This window comes from Dermacentor variabilis, chromosome 3 (genome assembly GCF_050947875.1).
Source record: "Dermacentor variabilis isolate Ectoservices chromosome 3, ASM5094787v1, whole genome shotgun sequence".
NCBI lineage: Eukaryota > Metazoa > Arthropoda > Arachnida > Ixodida > Ixodidae > Dermacentor > Dermacentor variabilis.
Window position 1 is genome coordinate 214,180,339 of NC_134570.1, and position 22,389 is coordinate 214,202,727.

At 48.3% G+C, this 22,389-nt stretch overlaps 1 protein-coding gene across 1 annotated transcript; it reads left to right on the top strand.

Moving 5' to 3' along the window:
- The first annotated feature begins 532 nt into the window (after positions 1–532).
- LOC142576629 (uncharacterized) lies at positions 533–1,828 on the top strand. Its single transcript, XM_075686836.1, has one exon. It carries the CDS (start codon positions 575–577, stop codon positions 1,292–1,294), a length of 720 nt encoding a protein of 239 aa, XP_075542951.1. The 5' UTR covers positions 533–574; the 3' UTR covers positions 1,295–1,828.
- The last annotated feature ends 20,561 nt before the right edge of the window (positions 1,829–22,389 follow it).

Below are 22,389 nucleotides of genomic sequence, written 5' to 3' on the forward strand. Positions count from 1 at the left end.
GAGCCGAGCCGAGAAAGTGCCTGAACGGGGCCCTATACGCTGGGCCGCCGTTGCGGACGGTCGAAGCGGCACAAGGCGTGAAACTAGGGCCCGAAATGGTCCCGAACTGCGACCCGAGAAACACAACGCTGACGTCGGAGTACGGCGCAGTTTGCGCTTTCATTCGGGCAACCTGAGGTCCAACGGGTTGTATTTGAGCCAGAATTTGCGAGTCGCCTGTTCAGCATCGACCAATGATGTCATCGTGACACGATAGGTGGATTAGACACCGAAACCAGTGTATCGAAGAGCAAACGTGAATACCGTAGCGATAGCGTCTTCTATGCTATGGTTGTAGTTTGGTGCGTACGAAATTGTAACGCGCTGCGTCACAGTGTTCAATTTTGGTTCTACAGGTAGCCAGAAGTTCGATACATCAGGCTGTGCTAAGTAGTTGGCGTTGTAAAGCTATCTTTTGCGGCATTTCTGGTCTCGAAAAGTGAACGGATACGAAATTTCGACATTTCCAGCATCGTAGAGACCCGCGGGCTTGCGGCCTCGCGCGATTGGCCGGTCGGCAGCACGATTTGTGCCAATGAGCGGCGAGCGCGCTTTTTTCGCCGCCGCCGCCGGGAAGCCGCGTACCCGGACGACCGTCACAAGCCACTTCGTCGGTTGCTCTCGTAGCGTTCGCACAGGTTTTTTTGTCCGTGCCGGTAGCATTTTCTTTCTCGCAGCAGTCATGGCTGAGGAGACGAGCACAGCCGCAGCAGCGCCGGCCGCGTCGTCGGCACCCCAGAGCCCCAAGAAGAAGGCTGCGCGCGGAGCCGGCAAGCCCCGCACCACGGCCAGCCACCCCAAGGTGTCGGCCATGGTGAACGCGTCCATCGGCGAGCTGAAGGAGCGCGGAGGGTCGTCGCTGCAGGCCATCAAGAAGCACATGGCGGCCACCTACAAGGTGGACGTGGAGAAGCTGTCGCCGTTTATCCGCAAGTACCTCAAGTCGGCCGTCACCTCGGGCGCGCTGGTCCAGACCAAGGGCAAGGGCGCCAGCGGTTCGTTCAAGCTGGCTGCGGGCGCCGCTGCGGGCGAGAAGAAAAAGGCCAAGGCTGCAGGAGTCGTCAAGAAAGCCGCCAAGAAGCCCGCCAAGAAGACTCCCAAGAAGTCTCCCAAAAAGGCCCCCAAGAAGGTGGCGGTCAAGAAGGCCAAGCCAGCAAAGAAACCCAAGGCCGAGAAGAAGGCGTCGCTGCCCAAGAAACCCAAGAAGCCGGCGGCCAAGAAGGCGGCCACCCCAAAGAAGGCAGCCAAGAAGTAAAGCTCGGCCTCCACGAGTCAGCCCGACGGGCACACACAAACGGCCCTCGTCAGGGCCACCCAAAACGTCTGCCTCGGCGGAGCCGTTTACCGCGATGCTCCGACCCCCGTGACCTCTCGTTTTCGCCCGGTCATTCGCGGACCCCCATCGATCTCTCGCGACGCCGTAACCATGGGCTCCGATCTCAAATAACAACCAGGTCGCGGACTTCTTGCCCGTGTGCTTTTTTCTGGCATACTGCGTGGTTAATGTATGTAAGTTCTGATTAACTGTATAACGTATCAAGATATTAGGAAAGGTAGTTGACCTATGACCAGTTTCTGTGCTATTGGTGTTTTAACTTCCTGAACATGCCGTTAACAGGTTTCTTAACAAGAGAAAGAATACATACTTTAGAGGGAAAATCTACTAAGACGGCTTTTGGTATCAAGGAACGGCCGGTTACGAACATTAAAAAAAAAAAAAAAACTTTTTGCTATTGGAATATTTTGGAAACGCTGTGAAGCTAATAAATGATGGTGCCTTTTGCTCTAAGCCATCTGTATCAATTGTGGGAAACCATCAGGGCTAATTAATAGCTATTTGAAAAAAAAGCTACCATTTTGTCAGGCTCGAAGTGTCAGATCAAGCTCAGCAATAATACACAGCAGTGACTCTTAAGGCTTCATTTTGTTTCTGCTTTACATTAGTGATATAATATTGATACCTTGGAATCTGCGTCTTGATACCTATTCATACCTGCATTTTACCGGTGATAACATATGGGGCAGAAATTTCCCGAAGTTGACAAAAGCTCGAGAACAAGGACTGAGCAAAGAGCGATGGGATGAAGAATGCTAGGCGTAGCGTTAAGAGGCGGGAAGAGAGCGCTGTCGATCAGAGCAAACGGGGACGGCCGATAATCTAATTGACATTAAGAAAAAAATGGAGCTGGGCAGGCCATATGATGTGCAGGATCGATAACCGATGCAGTGGGTTGCAAAGTGCAATTAAGGATGGCAGAGAGCTAGATGGGGTGTTGAAATTTGGAAATTCGCATGCGCATGTTCGAATCGGTTGGCACAAGACGGTTAAAGGGGAGTCCCTCAGTGGACATAAATATAGGCTGATGATGACCTTGGAACGCCGGACATTGTTTTTATGTACATGAGATTTTTGTTTGTGGCAGTGACATCAGGGTATGTATTGGACGGTCGCTTTCAGTATGGACTTATTGGCTGTTTAGGCAAAACCAGAATAGCTGATTGACTAGTCAAGTACTATAGAAAGCGATAATATCGCTGTAAGTGATAGTCTGAGAATATGCCCCCACTTCCCTGATGAAGCAGGTGCGAGCTGGAACCAACTTTCCCTAAATGTTGCCAAAAGCTAGCTATAGTGGTGTGACGTCACAGAAATTCATAGGTATTTCTGTGAATGCTTGTACTGAAAACAACATACGCTGCTGTACGTAGCGACTTATCAAGAACAGTAGGCATGCCTAAGCAATAGCGATATGCACTGCCATCGAGGTTTAACTGTTAACTTTACTACTGAACTTCTCACACCTGCACTACTGCAATTTAGTTTGTAGCACCATAACAAAGAGTAATCTGAATTGCATTTGTCCTCTAATGTTGTCATCACAAGCTACCATATTTTCGTCAAAATAATATGCTAACATTAAATGAAATTATCTGAAGTTTGTTGTCCTTGCCCATCAGGGTTGTCAGATCTGGCCACTTATGATGGCTCGTGGCGGGAAATGCTAAAACTAGGCTTCTCGAACGACAGAAAGCTGACCTAGTTGGTAAGGATTCATGTTGTCCACTTCTCTACTCGTGTCCTGTCTGCACGCCTCACCTCTTTTTTTGCTAGGCTACTCTTAAAGGCAACATTCTGTCATACGAGCTACAAGCAAGCTCGCTGTACTACGCTTGAACGCTACTCATCGCCATGTTCGAAAGGGGCGGCGCAAGCTTCACATAATGAGGATAAAGTTCGGACTGGGGGCTGCGGATCTCTAATTACCTGTTCATAATTGGTTATCCCTCCTCATGTGATGTATTATTCATTCCTGACTAAACTGCTCTCTTTGCAGTAGAACACGTATCACGAATATGGGTCACGATGCTATTCGTCGGCGATGCGTGAGAAGTCGGAGATCGACAAAAAGCAGGTATCTATACAGGTTGTGGTGCCATCGGGATGGTCGGCAGGATAGAGGGAGAGGCAGTCGGCGTCCTTATTAGCCGCTCAGATTTTCAGGACACGGAAAAGGCGTACTCTTGCAGTCGTAAAGCTCAACGGCCAAGACGGCCTGTCGGATCCCATAGTGAGGATAGCCAACATAAAGCATGATGGTCCGTCACGACCGTGAAGTGCCGACCGAACAGGTAAGGGCAGAGCTTAGCAATGGACTAAACAAGGCCCAAGCATTCACGTGCTGTTATGGAGTAGTTGCGCTGTGGTGCTGAAAGAAGATGGCTAGCATACGCGATCACGCGATTGGTGTCCCGCTGTCATTGGGACAAGATAGCGCCAATGCCATGGCCGCTTACATCAGTGCGAACTTTTGTGTCGGCATGCGGATAAAAATGACCCAACACGGGTGGATTGATAAGGCGACTGATAAGCGTTGAAAATGCTGCTGCCTGGTCGGGTCCCCAACGAAAAGTGGTATCCTTTTTGAGGAGGTCTGTGAGAGGGCGAGTGATTTCGGCAAAGTTCTGGATAAATCGCCGAAAATAGGAACACAGCCCTAGGAAACTTCGGACATCGGTATAAGAACGTGGAAGTGGAAACTCACCGACGGCACGAACTTCATCAGGATTAGACTGGACGCCTGCAGCGTCAACCAAGTGACCAAGTACGCGTATTTGGCGGTGGCCGATATGGCATTTGGCAGAATTTATTTGTAGGCCAGCTTGTTGAAAAACAGCAAGGATAGCTGAGAGTCGGTGGAGGTGGCTCTCAAACGTTGGTGAGTATGCAGTGACGTCATCAAGGTAGCAGATGCACGTGGTCCACTTGAATCCGCGCAGAAGAGAGTCAATCATGCGATCGAAGGTATAGCAGGGGCATTGCACAGTCCGATCGGCGTCACTTTAAATTGGTAAAGACCATCTGGGGTGACGAAGGCGGTCTTTTCGCGATCTCGTTCATCCACTGCGATTTGCCAGTAGCCAGAGCGCAAATCAATTGTACAATTCTCGTGGGGCACTGGAGAGGCCGCCGCCTTCTCTCGTCTCGTCACTCTTCTAACCTCACCACCCATTTTCGCCCACTTCGACCCTGATGCCCCTACAGAATTGCGTACAGGTGCCAGCGGTCATGGCGTAGGTGCCGTCTTAGCCCAGCGTCAGCGTGACCAGGATAGCGTTATTGCTTATGCAAGCCGCCTCCTAGCACCATCGGAGCGCAACTATTCCATTACGGAACGAGAATGCCTTGCTGTTGTCTGGGCGGTTGCGAAGTTCCGTCCTTACCTTTGCGGTCGCCCTTTTTCCGTAGTCACTGAACATCACGCTCTTTGCTGGCTCTCTTCGCTAAAGGATCCTACAGGCCGGCTTGGTCGATGGGCTTTGAGGCTACAAGAATTTTCATATTCCGTGGTGTACAAGTCTGGCCGCCTGCACCAAGACGCTGACAGCTTGTCGCGTTACCCTGTTGACGACTCTGACTCCTCTAATATTGCCAGTGCTTCTTGCGTATTCTCTGTATCACAGCTGCTTCATTTTGCCGACGAGCAACGCCGTGACGCCTACATCAGAGCACTCATCGACCGTTTTGAGCACTCTCCGGCCGATGCTACTCTGCGCCTCTTCGTCCTACGCGACGGTACTCTGTACCGTCGTAACCTTCATCTGGACGGCTCTGAGTTCCTACTTTTAATACCTAAATACCTCCGCTCCACCGTTATAGAAGAGCTCCATGACGCACCAACGGCAGGACATCTCGGCGTATCTTGAACCTATGACCGTGTACGTCGCCGTTTTTTCTGGCCGGGCCTTGCCCGTTCTGTACGACGTTACGTCGCCACTTGTGAAGTTTGCCAACGATGCAAGAAGCCTTCCCAGCTCCCCGCTGGTTACCTGCAGCCGCTCGACATCCCTGCCGAGCCCTTTCATCGTGTCTGCTTAGACCTTCTTGGCCCATTTCCGGAATCTACATCAGGAAACAAGTGGGTTGCAGTCGCGGTGGACTACGCGACCCGCTACGCCGTAACCCGTGCTCTTCCGGCCAGTTGCGCAACTGATGTTGCGGACTTCCTCCTGCATGATATTTTGATTCATGGTGCTCCGCGTCAATTGCTAACAGACCGTGGCCGTACGTCTTTGGCCAAAGTCATCGACGACGTCATGCGTGCCTGCTCAATGCGGCATAAATTTACCACCTCCTACCATCCCCAAACTAACGGCCTCACTGAGCGCTTGAACCGCACCCTTACAGACATGCTATCCAAATACGTTTCGGACGACCACCGTGACTGAGACCCTGGCTCTACCTTACATTACTTTTGTATACAAGTCTTCCCGTCTCGAAACTGCTGGCTTTTCCTCGTTTTACCTCTTGTATGGCCGCGAACCAACGCTACCACTGTACACTGTGCTTCCGTCCGCCACAGCTTCAACTAGCGCTTATGCCCGTGATGCAATCACCCATGCTGACCACGCTCGCCAACTTGCGCGCGCTCGTCTACAAGTGTCTCAAGACAAGCAGAAGCAACGCTACGACCTCCGTCACCGTGATGTCCATTTTATGCCCGGCAGCCTCGTGTTGCTTTGGTCACCTTCGCGTAAAGTTGGCCTATGTGAAAAACTCCTTTCCTGTTACACAGGCCCACATCGCGTGCTCCGCAAAGTGACCGATGTCACCTATGAAATCGTTCTAGCCACGCCCACTACGTCCTCCGCTGTGACAACTAGTGACATTGTCCACGTCACCCGAATCAAGCCCTACAACTCTCCACGCGCCTTGGATATTTAACAGCACCGTGACGGTGCTTTTGCCGCCGGGGGGGGGGGGGGGGGGGGGTAGTATTACGATATGGTCAAGCGATGCTCAAGAAACAAGCCGCCGCGAGAACGACGACGAAGTTGGTCGGTGCGCTTGGCGCGAGCGAGTGTCGGCCTGGCTGCCTGGCTCCAGTGTAAATAGCATGTAAATAGCGTCTTCTGTCTGTGTCTTTCCACACGCAACGATATCAAGGACCCCAGCAACACTATCGCATAAGTTTTTCTTGCATGGATGTTTGGCACACGCACGAATTTAGAAACACAAAACACCCTTCCATTATAGCACTAATTATAAAGGAATTGAGTGTCTCCTGATACTTGCTAAATGGAAAAATCAATGGGAATGTTCCTAATCCTCGCAATATTGAAAAAACTTTGGCTACACCGACAGCACCAATGCCTATGGCCTGTTTCTTACAACCCACCATTGCACCACTGAAGTATTCGCAAGGCCACAAAAATGATAACACATGTTAAAGCCACGCTTAACATAAAGAATAATTAATCACACAAATGAAGCTCTAAAGTGGCCCAAGGTTTCAAAGAATTTTTATTAAATCAAAACAATAACACCGCTACTCAAGCAAAATGTTTCTAATGCACCTTCTAGAGATTTGCTTTGTGAGTGTCTGTTGTCACACATTGGTCAATCGGGGTGTCTACCAAGTTGACATTTTCAAATTTTTCAGGCTTTCCCTGAGTGGCACAGAACTTTATTTTAATGTCAAGACAGGCTGACACCATGTCGCCTGATACTGCCACTCAAGTAAGCATTGAAAAAAAAACTTAATCCAGTTTGAATAGTAAGGAGTAGTGTTTATTTTATTCAGAATAGAAAACTGAAGGGAGGGGATAGTAAAATGCACAGAAAATAAAATATATTTGAAAGAGAAATATGATAAAGCCCATTGAAAATCGAGTCTGACATTTTCAAAAAAAATAAGCTTTATTTCCATCAAAACGATGGAGGGGCCGTGGGTAAAAGCTGCTGAACAGCTTGACTAGAGCCCACGGTCCCCTCTACAAGGCAGTACAGGAGCATATGCGAAACACACAGGAATCTAACGAAAGACAAACGCAAAATTGATTCGATTTAATGCATTACAAGGAAATCAATATTAAAATTGTTCAAAGACATAATATATTACGTGGCGCAGTTCGCGAACTGTAGTACGACCTAAATCAATTCCAGATTTATTCAGATTATTAAGAAGTTTCGGCAAAATATACGATAGTGTATCCATAGAATAGTTAGCACGGGGAGTGACCACCTTTCCGTATTCAGATCGACGTATAGTATAGGATGTGGGCTTTATTTCCAGTTTCGCTAGGCTGCGAAAAAAATTTCGATTTTCTTTTAATTTGCGCTTAAAGGCAACAATTAGTCTATAGCTGCATAATTTGACGTAGTAGTTCTGCGGAAGCCCCCAGGGTGGAGAGAAGTAATTAATAAAGGGAAAATCGGACATCCCCCCACTCGTAGCAATTGCTACAAAGGAAACCCATACGGGTTCCTCGAAAGAAAAGCCTCAGAGTTAAGAAAAATTCGTCCTGGTCCGGGACTCGAACCCGGGGCCACCGCCTTTCCGGGGCAGCCGCTTATGTCTTTATGTCTTTGCTTCGTGTTGTCGACAAATTCGACTTCGCCCTGCCATCTGCTAGCCGCCTGGTTAGCTCAGATGGTAGAGCGGCTGCCCCGGAAAGGCGGTGGTCCCGGGTTCGAGTCCCGGACCAGGACGAGCTCCTTCAAAGAAGAGGCGGCACAGTTCCTTTCCCGATCATTCTTCTATGCGACGGTCATTTCTGTTCTTGTCCTCGTTCCGCCGCGCGCTCGCCCCGCGGACTATTTGAAGCATCGTCTTGGTCAGTTGTACAGTCAACGTCCGATTTTTCAGACTTACTAGGGGCCACGAAAACGTCCGAGAAATCAAATCGGGCACTCCGAAAAAAAATTGAGTGCATGTCTTTTACTGCCCTTAAGAACTCAAATCGTCACAGGCACGTCCGAAAAAGGCCTGAAGGCCTGCCAGTGCACTTATTAGTCATATCGGTGCTCGTACTGTGACAGGAGACGGCGGGTGCACGCGTGTGTAATTATGGAATGCGTACTGTGTCCCGTGACAACTGCCCCTTCCCACGCTCGTTAAGCTTCACCGCAGTACTTTACCTATGCTTCACCGCGTAACACCGCTGCGCTGAGGCGAAGCTGCCTTTCGGCAACCGGCATTATTTCTTCGGCATGCTTTCTCAACGAGACATGCTCTCTAAGCTTCGAAGCCAGTCGCGATGACCACAAAGGCGGAGTCGGTGGTCGAAGCAGCTAAGCCCCGCGTTGCGACGGTGGTGGCTATGGTTGCCAGCGGACCTGCGTGCGAGAGCGCTGGTTCGAGGCGGCGAGATTATCAAAACGGCGGTGTTGGCTTTGATTAATGCCGTTTCGGACCTTCGGTCACGGCAAAAAGTCCGGAAAATCAGACAGCGAAGGGTTCTTGCGTCTAAAATTACAGACGTTTTTATAAACTGACCTTACGGGGCTCGTGGTAGTGCCGCGAAGCCGCCCGCATTATCGGGCATTTCCCAAAAAATCGGGCGTCCGCCAAATCGGTCGTTGGCTGTACACTGGCAACTCCTCCAGCCGAAGACATGGCGTCAAAGAGAATTTGTTACGATTCCTCTCTTTTACTCGAGCCAGCAGCAGGGCGACTTTCGTTCCCTTTCAATAAAATGACAGCTAATTTTCCCTGATTGAAGCACAAATTCCCTGAGATTGCCAGACTATTAAAATCCCCGAGAATTACCGGTTTTCCCGGTTGGTAGACACCTTGTCACTTCATGATTCAAGGAGCTGGCTTAGACAGTTCCACAGGCTGATGCACCTGCAGACAATGTAGCTTGTACCTAATGTTGCTTGAGCTCAGATTTGTCACCTGTAATTAGACGGTAAGACAAGATATTGACAAATACATGGTATAGTGAAACTTCGTTATAACGAAACCGGACATAACGATTATTGGATGTAACAAAGTGAAATCCCCCTTCCAATTGACATCCACGTTTTAAAACCTTATTTCAACGAAGTAAAATTATCCTGCCATTAGACCTGCCGAATTTGATTTGTCTCCGAAACAACAAATTCCCGACCCTTGGAGGCTCAATCGCATTCCGCGGGGTTCGGCACACATTGGGTGCCAAAACTTTTGGGTATTTGTGTTGAATTCACCGTCGAACACTGTTCCTTGTCACTACTGCGCGTAGCTGCGCATAAGTAGAGGCTCATTATGGCCACCGCGATTTCTCCGACTGCGGCACCGCGCAGGCTAGTGCAGCTAGGCGTGGCCTCGGAGATTGTAGCGGTGCAATATCGGAGACCACGCCTCCGTGTGGCCCGTGCTGCTCGAACGTTGTTGGCGTCGCAGCGTGCAACCTATTGAACCGCGCCGCCATTTCGCGATGCTAGACAAGCCAATTGAAAGCGGAAACGAAAGACCATCGCATTGAAACAGAAGGCAGCTATCGTAAAGACAATCGTGTAAGATGCTAAGAAGTTGTGTGTTGAGAACGCCGAAATTTCTTTTGCTGTTTTCTGTTCAGTGCACGCGGCCATGCGGCGGTTCTACTAGCCGCAAGGCCGTCTTCTATGCAAGTTCAAAATTGCGCACTTCATTACTCATGCATTGCAGTGAAGGGCAGTAATGAGTATAATGGAGCAATTTCGGCTCCCCCTTCAACGTCGTTATAAAGAGATTTTATTGCATATGACTGATAAGAGCTCCCACTCATTTCTAGGAAGCCTTGTTTTCAGACGCTAAGTACTGGAAATTCGACCTATGCATAGGCGGAAAGTTTTCAGTTTTCCGAAGGGGGGGGGGTGGCTGGGGTATATATATATATATATATATATATATATGTGTATATATATATATATATATATATATATATATATATATATATATATATATGGAAAGCAAGAGTTTCGATCGGTGGACCGATCTTCATCAGGGTTTGCAAAAAAATGGCAGTTCGGCCCTCATAGTGAAGACACCAGACCGGGTGCCCGGTCGTTCTCAGATACATCAAACCGAGAGGCACAGTTGTGACAGTGATTGACTTTCTCTCGGCACTTTGGCAGATTTACAGCTGCCTTATTGGCAACTATGCAGGACAAGATGAAGGCGGAGTCCCATGTATGTAGAGCAAGGAGGTCAGTGAAAAAAAAAAAAAGAGAAAGAAGAAAAGAAAAAAGAAAGCACACAGGAGCAGGGAGACAAGTCGGAGAGTGGAAGAGGGCGGGAAGTAGCGGCAGCTAGGTTCCCGTTGACACGAGGCAAGGAGGGAGAAAACGGTCGCTGCGCAACACCAGTGCGCGTGCTGCCGTTGTAGCGGGAGATTGGGCAAGTTGAATCGGGCGGCGGGGGACACAATAGAGAAGGGGCCCAGAAGGAAGACAGAAGAGCGGCAACTTGTGGAAAGAAACACATTGTCACAGTACACATATACAAGGCACCGCCCGTTCCGGCAACTCTGTGGTCCAGCTACGGTGCGAAAAAAAAAATATATAGTTCCAAAAAGAATATATGCGTGGGATTCGCAAAGCAAGTGCGCCCCTGGGCTTAGGTTTAGGGAGCCGAGTTAAAGAACCTCCTTGCGGTACAGTTTTTAAACGTTTAACCGACAACTGACATCACGTCAGCTTGTGCGGATTCCAAGAAGGGGCAATAGGTCACTCAGAATGACCACTTGAGTGGCAGGGTGAGAGAGAGATTCTTGTTGGTGGAAGGAAAAATTGGGGTAAAGTGCAGCGCAGTAACTGTCTCTCAGATGAGGACACCTCAACCGCGCTGCACAAGAGGGAGAGGAAATTGAGAGATAGAGATTCTTGTTTATGGAAGGAGAAAATTGGGGTAAAGTGCAGCGCAGTAACTGCCTCTCAGTTGCGGGCACCTCAACCGCGCTGCACAGGGGGGAAGGGGAACAGATAGAGGGGTGAAAGAGGGGCGGCGGCGGCTAGAACGCCGTGCGCGGGCAAGTCGGTGGCCTTCGCCTATGAGGCGCGGTGACGCGCCTAGTCGTGACGGAGCAGTGCTTCCTGCGCGGCGAGAGCCGCGTCACACATTTGACGAATGTTGCCGTCGATGGCTGGGCACTGGACGAGCAGGGCCCGGAGTGCAGCAGCGAGAGCGGCTATTAGCGCGTCTCTGGAGTCGCTGTTCGCAGCGGTTGGAGGGCCGCATGACGGCTCAGCTGCGGCTGTCTGGATGTTGCGGCCGCGCAGGGCGTCACTGTACGATCGGCCCTGCGGGGAGCTAGCAGACGTAGACGGAGCGGCCGTACGCGGCTCGGTCGGTGCGGCGCCGGCTAGTTCAAGCGCTTTTTTGCGCGATAGGGGCCGCTGAGACGAAGACAGAAACACGGCCGCCCTTCTCTCGCGCTGCCACTCAGGACAGCTCGGTTCGGTTGAGGGGTAACGGCCACCGCAATTTACGCAGCGTGGCTTTTCGGCGGGGCAGTCTCCTGTGGCGTGCGACTCACCGCAGCGAAGGCAGCGGGCGTCGCGGAAGCAGGTGGCGCCGGCGTGGCCGAAAACGCCGCAGCGGTCACATTGTAGTGGTCGAGGCAGACGGGCACGAACGGCGCGGAGCTGCTTGAAGAGTCGCACGTTTGTGGGTACGACGCTCCCGGCGAAGGTAACAGTGACGCTAGCGCCACTCCGTGAACATGACAGCACCGCGACGGGGGCTTCGATGTTTTCTTTCACTGTGCGGGCGTCGAAGGTTGGGTCGACCCCATAAATGACACCCACACAGGAGTTGCTGTGCAGTGCCTTCGATCGCACCGCCACGTCACTGATGTCGCACACTGCGAGGAGGGACGCCAAGTCGGCACCGCGCGTCACATCCGCAGCCACCACATTGCGACGAAAGTTCACGCGAACGCATCTCACACCTGGAACACAGGAGAGTTGGGCCGCGATACTATCCCGCGAGAGTGCCAGGAAGGTTGCTTTGCTCCCGGTGGGACGGTATAGAACCGTGACTGAGGTATCGTGAGCGACACCGCCGTCAGCGCGTGGGGAATGCGGCTCGAAGTCGACGAACCGTCGAAAACGGCGTCTCCTTCTTGCGGGCTTCTCCGGCTGTAACGCTTCGAAACCAGCAAAGTAGTGCTTGCCGCTGACATGAAAAATGTAAAGGCCATGAGATGAACAAGTTGAGGACAAATATGTTAATGAAACTTTGTCATTCAAGAACCGTGTTTACATTCTTGTACATATGCAACGGCCAGTGAAAAATCTCAATGACGCTGTCATTTGTTCCAATGTATTACGCAGAAGCAGCTCTCAACGGTCATGTGTTTATTTATTTATTTATTCATTTATTTATTTATTTTAAATACTCTCAATGCCTGGTGGCGTTACAGACAAGAGTGGTCAATCATTATACAATGTTAGATATAACAGCCTGCAAGGATGAATGAACCGGATTGCTGGCGACCGAGGCGGGGAGGTGGTTCCATTCGGATGCTGTCTTGGGCGAAATGAATTGAAGAAAAGGTTTGTGCGGCAACTTCGTACTTGTATCTTCACGTTGTGGTGGGTAATTGCACCGAAATTATAGTGGCAACAGAGAGCACGTATAAAAAGCAGGAGTTCTGCAAAATATACGAGGGCGAGTCAAATGAAAGTGAGCCAACGCGAATATATGACAAACGGCGTACTTTATTTAAAAGTAGTCTCCATGAGCACTTAGACATTTGTCCCATTGACTAACGAATCGCGTGATTCCCGTCTCATAAATGTCCTTGGGTTGCTGCTTCAAAAAGTCTGCAACTGACTCTTTCACGTTATCGTCCTACACGAACCTTGTTCCCTTGAGCTGTTTATTAGGTTGCCCCAAAATGTGGAAGTCACCAGGCGACAAGTCTGAGCTGCATGGCGGATGTTGCAGCGTTTGCCACTTGAACTTTGCCAGTTTTGTATTAACCAGATCAGCGACGTGGGGACGGGCATTGTCGTGGAACAAGATGACCCCATTCGTCAATTTTCCACGTCGTTTGTTCTTGATTGCGACACGCAGCGGATCTGGCGTTTCACAATATCGGAAACAATTGATAGTCCCTCAAGATTTAGCAAATTCTACGAGTAATGGGCCCTGACGATCGAAAAAAAAAAGTCAACAACACCTTTCCGGCGGAAATGACGTCCTTTGCTTTCTTTGGGCGTGGTGAATTCGAATGTTTCCCCTGTGAGCTTTGCCGTCGTATTCCAGGCTCGTAGTAGTGGCACCATGGTTCGTCCCCGATCCCAATTGCAAACAAGAAGTCGTCGCCCTTATTGTGATACCGGATCAGATGATTCAAGGCAGCGCCGAACTTCGTCTTTTGGCGGTGATACAAAATCTTGGGCATGCATTGCACACACAAGAGCCGAGATGTTCATGAATTCTGGCGCGAACCGAACCGTAACTGATGTTCACATGCTCTGGAACTCCATCAATGCTTATCCTCCGTTCTTGTCTCATCAGCTCATCAACCTTTGCAATTTTGTTAGGGGTGATTGCACGATGGCTTTGGCCCCGTCTTGGATCGTCTTTGCACCTTTCACGTCCTTCTTTAAACCGTTTGCTCCAACGCTTCAAAGTGCCCAATGAAATGCAATGTTCCATGTACACGGCAGCCATACGGCGACTAATTTATTTTTGGGAAATACCTTCAGCTGTCAAAAACTTAACGGCACCACACTGTTCAACTTTTGGAGTGTCCATTATGACAAGCAACCATGTTTAAACCAGTGTATGAGAACATTAAAGAACCTTTATCCTCACACCTGCGTGTCACTTTTGTAAATAAGAGCTGCCTCTCTGCTACACCCACGCCTCGCAGATAATGAACCGAACCATTAATGCGCGGGATCGGTTGGCTCACTTTTATTTGACTCGCCCTCGTAAATTATAAATGCGAAGATACAATGGGATATACAAATGCGAAGATACAGCTTGATAAAGGGCAAAAAAGTGTCACTGGAAACAAAGTTCACTGCACGTATACAGAAAACATCGCAACAAGATATTTAAATATACGTATGAGGCTCCAATAAATATACGTATCTAAGAAAAAGGCACGGTATATAATGCGTCCAACAAGTAAAATAAACATGTTACGCAATCACAGATTCACAGAATCCTAGATCACGCCCCCATCCCATCCACTCCCCCCCCCCCCCCCCATGTGTATCGCGCGCGACGGAAGGCAGCGCGCTTCCTCCCCGCTTTTCTCCTTTGCGCACACAAGACTGAGCCACCATCGTCGGTTCACCCATTCCACCACCTCGCCCTACGCTTTCACTCGCACATAAAGCATGCGGCGCTTGGTCACGATGTTATCGCCCTTGGACTTTATACGGAAGGGCGACGGCGACGGCAGGAATGCGCCTAGAGTGTCCATATAATTGCTATCGCAATAATATAAGATTATCCGGCAAGGCAAGTGTCCCGTGGCCCATACTTTCCGCAAAATAAGTAACAAAATCGAACTTTCAACATGCGACAATTTACTGCGCCACAACAATGTATTTTTTCCCCTTTTGTGGGGCGGAGGCACCGACATGAAAACAAAACAAAAAAAAACGCAAGAAAAGTATGTTGGCCACAATCGAATGCCTACTTTGGACACCTAGTGTGGCTACCAAAGGAATATCGAAAAAAACGTGAGACGCTTGGTCCACCGAGAACCATGCGCTTACTGCTCGGTATCCTACACCGGCGAGGCGAGACTTTCCGTGGAGGTTGCGCTCAAGCGAACGCAGTGGAATCCGTGGAGTCCCCACAGTGATGGCGGCGAGCGACCATTGCTTCTTTTTCTTCTCTGCTAGCCAGATAGCATCCAAAACTCTGCCAGGCAAAAATCCACCCCGCCAGAGCAAAACGAACGCGCACCGAAGTGCGCCGCGTGGTGGTCGGAGCAACACGAGGAAAACGTATGCGCTCTGGCTGGCTCTGGTATAGCCCGCGGGTAGGGTAGCGAGAACAAAAAAATTGAAGAGGCTCAAGGTGTCCTCGCGATTAAAAATCAAAGTAGAAAAAATAAATAAGAACGTAGTTACCTTGTCTGGCTTTAGTGTCTTGACATGGATGCTGTGGTGTAGGTGAAAAAAAAATGTTGATATTTTTGTATATGACATGACGGCACAAATGAACCAACAACGCTTCGTCTCATCTATGGTCTTGTTGGACCTCGCTGCGTGCTTTGTCAACTTGTCTGATAGTGTAGTTGTGTCGGCAGCGGCAGGCAAGCGGGGGGCCCCGACCGGGCGAACGCGCGGCTAGCGCCGGCGCAGGAAGGAGACACGGAGCAAACTGCTCCCGATGAAAACCGGAACGAAGACTCAGCCGACCCGCGGCCGTTTATTACTAATAGAGGCTTCACACGCCAGATGACACCTCCAGATTGGCCCAAACTCGTCACATGACAGAAGGGGGGTGCGCCATCTAGCTAAACAACTATAAAACATACATGTACGATAACGCAGAGATCTGACAGGGGGCGACACTATACTACAGTAGTGATTTGGCTTGTCTCGTTGTATGTTCCGATGTCAGACTTTAGAAAATTCAATGCGCCTTTGGCGTCACATCTTTATAACAGCATTAAACACACAAAGTTCCGCAATTGAAAATCTAAAGCACAACTTTGGAAATGTCAGTGCACCTTTCACATCAAAAGTTTGAGATTTATACCCATAAAGATTAGGAATTGAAATCCACGCGCTCCGTGAGTGAAACTTTGTGCTTTAATGGAGCTGGTTACATTATATGCCTCCCGGTGCATGGGCGTTGTCGTGAAATCTAGCCCGAGTTCGCAATGTGCGCTGTTAAATGTCTACTCGAGCGTGAAAAAAGACATTCTAGATAAATTCCAGAATGCTTTCTGCCGCCGGGGGTTGCTTTCGTCGGCGATGCATGGACAGCACGAAAAAAATTTTTTGGGGGGGGGGGCTGAAGCTCCATAAGCCCCCCCGGCTACGCCCCTGGTTGCAGGGTCTACAAGGCAAGGGCCCCGATGGAGCGGCCAGTGGTACTACCTGGGCGGAGCCCGCAAGTGCTCGAATGGAGATGCCTAGTTGGGTAAGGCCAGAGCATAGCAAGAATGAGGCGAGATTCAAGAGGCTAGAACAGGAAAATGCAGAGTTAAGAGAAATAGTGAGGTTGCTTAGGACAGAAATTTCGGCCCTTAAGGATGTGGCAGGCCCGCACCGGCCGAGAGGACAATGCCTGAGCCCATAGAGAGCATGGATTTTGCTGATGTAGGTGAGGCTAGTGGGTCGCGACCCTCAAAGAGGAAGGCGATGACCCATGAGGCGGAGCCCGCGTTGAGGAAGCTGAGATCTGAGGTGAAGGAGATGTCGAGTGTTGTGGATAGTGTTAAGCAGGTCAACGATGGTCTGGCGCAACTGAATACGCGTCTCAGAGTCGCTCGGCTCGATCGATGGGAGGTTCAATGAGCTGCAATGTAGAATAGAGGCGTTCGAAAACAAATCCAGTCTGAGTGCCTCTCCCCTTCTTAGGTCGAGATCTCAGTCGGCTGGTTCCTCGACGGGAAAGTCTCAGGTTTAGCAAGATGGCTCGCAGCAACTGCGTCAACATGGCGCGACTCCAATACGAGAGTTACCCCCGAAACACAGAAGCTCTTAAAAACTTCTTGAAACGGTTACAAACGGCTATAGACGTCTTGGTCTATGATAAGACTGAAAATAGAATTTCTTCTAAACATATAATCTCAGCACTTGGAACATGCTAGTATATATTCTATCTGCAGCAAAACCCACTACTCGTGTCACTAGAGTATTTTGGTAAACACATTCAGAATGTCTAACTTAAGAACTTTTCTAGATCTTTTTGTCTAAAAGTGCATAAAATGCCAAACGACGTGTTAAAAGTGCGGTTACTGTCGGCCGTCGGCGTTAGCGAATAAAAAACGCCACAGACAAATCGAACTGGTTGGAAGCAACATAAGTTAATTGGCTTTAATGTTAAATAATTTCACACCAGAACTTCAACAATCAAGGGAGTGTTATTGTTTTCCATACGGGGCGCGCACACGACGCCTGGAAACCATCAGCAGCAGCAGCGAAACGCCGGCGTTGCACAGCGGTGTCACAGAGCCACCGCTCTGCGATCACTTCGGCGGCACAATCCAAATTTGTCAGACATCCTGGAAACACTGGGTGGCAGGAAGTTTGAAAAAACGGCCGCTGCCGCCCGCAATGTCTCGTACGTGGGTTCGTTATGTCAGTTGTGCGTCATTCTAAGCCGTTCTGTACATTTATGCTGGATATTAACTGGAGTCATTTAGCTGTGCTGATGCTGTGTGCCGTGTGTTTTGCATCAGTGCTTCGTGACATCGGCTGCATTGCCTGTTTTCGCCGACGGCTTACTACCACAATGGCGGGATCTGCGTTCGCCGCCTTCGTGTCTCGGTGTGTCTTTGTACGTCGCACTTTCGGATAACACTTTTTCCGGTAAGTGAAATACATTGCACTTCGTTTTTCGTCAACAATGTGAATGTTTTTAGGTGTTACCCGCGACAGTTCTTGATAGATGGGCTTTCCTGCTCTGCGAGTTTTCGTCATCTTTACTTTTATACGAGGGTTCTGCTTGTGTTCAGCCGTTCACCACTACCACGCTCCATGACTTCCGCAACACCAGTCAGAACTTTGCCCTGCTTGTTAGTCTGTGGTTAACGTAGCACGAACCAACCTAAGGAGTGCATTCGAAAACGACGCGCTGGCTGTAATGCTGAACCAGACTGAACTCGCCCTATTTTGTGTCCTTTTGTTCTTGCGTGTGCGCGCGTGTGTGTCAGTGACTATGCAGTTTGTAGCGTTCCCACTTTATAGCAAAACAAAATTATAACTGCAATGTTTACTTTCCAAATTAAATCGTCTGCTGATGTACAAATTTCACTTGTGTTTTGTTCTAAATAAGCAGCAAAACCTTTAACCTAGTAGGTGCTTCATCTGGGAGTGAAATCACGACAGCTTGGCATTTATTAATGAATGACTGTGGCTGGGTCACCTTATTTGTAATTGCAAATCTGCCTTTCAACTGACTTAATTGATGCTCTTTTATTTTGTTCCTTTCACTCTATAGACGGCTGGACATCCTTCTTGTAGCTTGGCGCTAGCTGGATGACGGGACCTCATCGTGATCAGTGTAAGCCAATGTACTGTACCCTCTCTGGCCTTCCCAGTGCTTTTTATATGGGTTAAGGCCAGGGAGCGCTTCGTGGTAAAGTAGCTAGTTGGTGTCTCAAAACGGGCATTTCTTGCACTGGTTCTTTATAAGCTGCCACTATTATAACCAATTTCTCAGTGCCAGTGTACATACACAGTTCTACTATTAGTTTCCCCCTAAGCCTTACAAAATTTAACTGTAGGTAGTCAGTGCTACGTAAGAACTCGCAAACTAACTCTGTTGTGTCATACAAGTATTCCATACATGAGTAAAAATTTGCTACAACAGTGTACATTACACCTTGTTTCCCTAATGCACAAATGTATTCAAGCCAGTATTTGATTAGTTTGGTATTCTAAATGTTTTCTGTGTGATTTAGTTTCTTTACAGGAATTTACTGTACAGCATCAGCAAGCAGTCTAATTTAAGATTTGTGTGCTGTAAAAGGCGTGCTTTGCCGCTAGAATTGATAAAACATGGGCCGAGGCTTCCATACAAGGACAAACTTCACTTTCGTTCTACCACCGTCAGAACTTGGCAGGCGCTTGCAAAATGAATCACATCAGGTAGCTTGCGTCGGACTGTTTTTTAACCTTATTGTGAGGAGATCACAAAGTGATGTGTGGAGGCGCCTGTCTGAGATATAGATTGTGCTGCAACAGATGTGCGTGTAGAACAGGCATGATATGCTGAGGTTTCGAGCAGTTTGCAGAGGTGCTTTTAAAATTTTCTCATAACTGCAATTTTATCTGTGCTGTTTTTGTCACCTGTTTCAATAACATAATTGGAGGTGTCAGAATTTAGCAATTTATTTGCCCTGGCCCATTAGCCTGCCACATTTGACTTTTCACTAGGTGGGCAATTATTCAGCATGGACCATTACTTGAATACACCTTTTTGTGTGCAGTGGCTTCTCAATTGCGGGTCAACGTAGATGCTCAGAATTACCTCATGCTATAGATGCACTGATGAATTTGCTACCTATACGAATCACTTCGCACTTTCTCGCGCAAACAGCATGTTAACACTTGCAAGACAGTGGACAATGTTATAGTTTGATCACATCATGAGATACTTTCAATTTTGTACGACGCATCATTTGTGTGAGGTGTTGCCCTGAACCAATTAGGGTCACATGAAAATATATCAACAAGTGATTGATCCAGCTAGGAGTGTTGCTTTGGAACACTACTTTATCACCAGTCCTCCTTTGCATGCTACCTGCTTACTCTGTACTGCGTCACGTTTAAGTTTGAAAGAAAGGCAGTGCAAAATGCCAAACATGCTTTTAGTTAACAATATAAAACGCTGTTTAACTTTTTAATTAAGCTAGTACATCCTTTACCTGCAGAGTGAATTACTATTTTAAACTGATTATATTTTGCACGAAGCTTCTCAGACTTGATAATGGGAGCAACGAGGTGAAGGACACATTACACAACTGGTATCACAGGCGTGAGTCCAGGCCCGTGTCACCTAGGAAACGTGAAAGAGCACGCATTGTCTCTGTCGTCTGCCAACTCTGTGGCCATGCGCCTAGCAAGAGGTTCTCCGACAGTGGTCCATTGTGTAAATGCCTCAATGTATCTGCCACTGTCAGTCTTTCGCGCGCATACTATGGGCACACCACGAGCACATGTTGTATAGTCTCTACAGTGCCACACACTGAACAGTCCGGGGAGTCTGTCCGTCCAATAATGTGCAAATATTTGCGCCTGAAGGCGACGCCTAATCGTGACCCTTTTTGTTCCCCTCTTCCCCTTCACTTACGTAGAATAGCAGGCCAGATGCTCCATTATCCGGCAGACCTCTCTACATTTTCCAGGAATTAAAATAGTTCTTCATTTCTTCTCAGACTTGTTTGACAGGTTGATAAGTGGCTTTTTAGCCACAAAATACCATATATTAATTTAAAGGCTGACTTTGACTCTGCTATGCAATTTAATGACTATATGCCAGGAAATACTTAAGCGTACATACCTGAAGCGTACATGCATACATACCTTAAGATACCCGTAATTTAAGAGAAAAGAGTGCTTAAATTTATTTTTAATATGAGGCAAACTTCTTACTTAGCACATATTGCTAATTGAAGTTCCAATTTCAATATTCCCATTTCCTCCCTCGCATTTTTTCCCCTCTTCTGTGCAGGTATTGCTTGCCTATGTCTACAAGAACCGTCACGCGTGGCCTGTGACAGCAAGCTTTTGTGGGCAGCAAGTGCTCTCCTACGAAGGCTGGCCTGCTCTGGCAGCGGCGGCAATCATCTTCAAGATTTATCCATGATCACCTTTGCTGCTATTTGTCACTCTTGTTAATTACACTTTCTGCATCTTTTCTCATTTATTGGGTAATAAAGTATGAGTATGTGACGTGGTGTGAAGTTGATGTGTTGCTGCATTTTCGCTTGCAATCATCTTTAATGCATGAAAAGCTCATCCTACAGTTTATGAAAAAAAATAACAGCATATTGTGATTTATCTTTCAGTTCTGGTAACGTGCAACGTACAAGGAATTCACTAATGGACGATATGCCGAAGAACTGGCCATTATTTCTGCGTGATGCTGTGCAAGCATGTGGCGTTACCTTACAAGAGGCATCCACAAAGTAAGTTACAATTTACTTTTAAATGAAGCATGGACATCAGAAAAAATATATTTATATTGCTAGTTAGAGTGGTTCGCAGAGTGTTTTTCCAGATGTGTACTATCCTTTATTTCTTAACTCATTGCAGCACAGCGTTCTGTTTCATATACTGGTGTACGGCTATTGTGCCTCCTGTAGCTGAAAACGATGTAATTTTTGCCTGAACTGCAGCATCACTCACAAGATTTTTCTTTGCTAGAAACTATTTCAATTTGGTGGAGACCCAGCAGGGCGAAGTTTTGTCAATAATGACGTGTTTCATGCAGAGATGTTCTTGTTTAGGTCAATGGGCGAACATTGGAATGATATCAGCATACAATACAGAACTTCTTTTATTTGCAAAATAATTCTGAGAGGCGGCATGCAATTGATTGGTCTAATTAAAACGCGCTAATTGACCAATGCGGCTGTACTACACTATTCCCATGGTTCACATCTGGAAAAACTACCTGTGCATCACTCTATCCGACAATATAAATTTTTTTCTGATGTCCATGCCTCGTTTTAAATAAATTGTAACTGTGGGCAAACGTTGGGTTACTGTAACAGCTGCCGCAAAAAATTGACGGAATGTCTAATAAAAGTCTTCAGTTGTTCTTCTCAAGCTGTCCATTAGCCAACTTTTAGCGTAACGTTAGCAGGGCTTACTGAAGTACTTCTAGACGTCCATGGCTACAAAATGTCTTGATCAAGACAGCTACTAGGCTTTTGAATTAGCCGTTCAAGACATCTTTTAGACATCAAATAGCTGCTTACGTGTTTGGTGGGTAGTCAGCGGCACCTCCTTGCTAGAGCTGTACACGAAACAGTGGGGTTTGCCTCGGAGGAAGAGCTGGTTGAGAAGCTGGCCAAGGAATACCTGCCTGTTTCGGACCCGGATGCTCTTCTGAAGGAGCAGGCCTACACGGGAGAGGACAACTTTTCCCTAGATGAGGACTTTTCTGTGGAAGAGATACGCACGGTTTTGCGTAACCTTAACAGCAAGTCGGCTCCCGAACCGGACGGGATTTCGAACAAGCTTTTGAAGAACCTGGACGATAGGTCAATCAAGTACCTTACCGGGGAGGTTAACGCTATGTGGAGAGATGGGGTAGTTGCGGAGCAGTGGAAGACAGCTCTCACGGTGCTGATTCCCAAGGCTGGCAAAGGCCCGAGCATTGATAACTTAAGGCCTATTTCGCTCACTTCGTGTTGTGTGGGCAAAGTGGCCGAGCATGAGGTGCT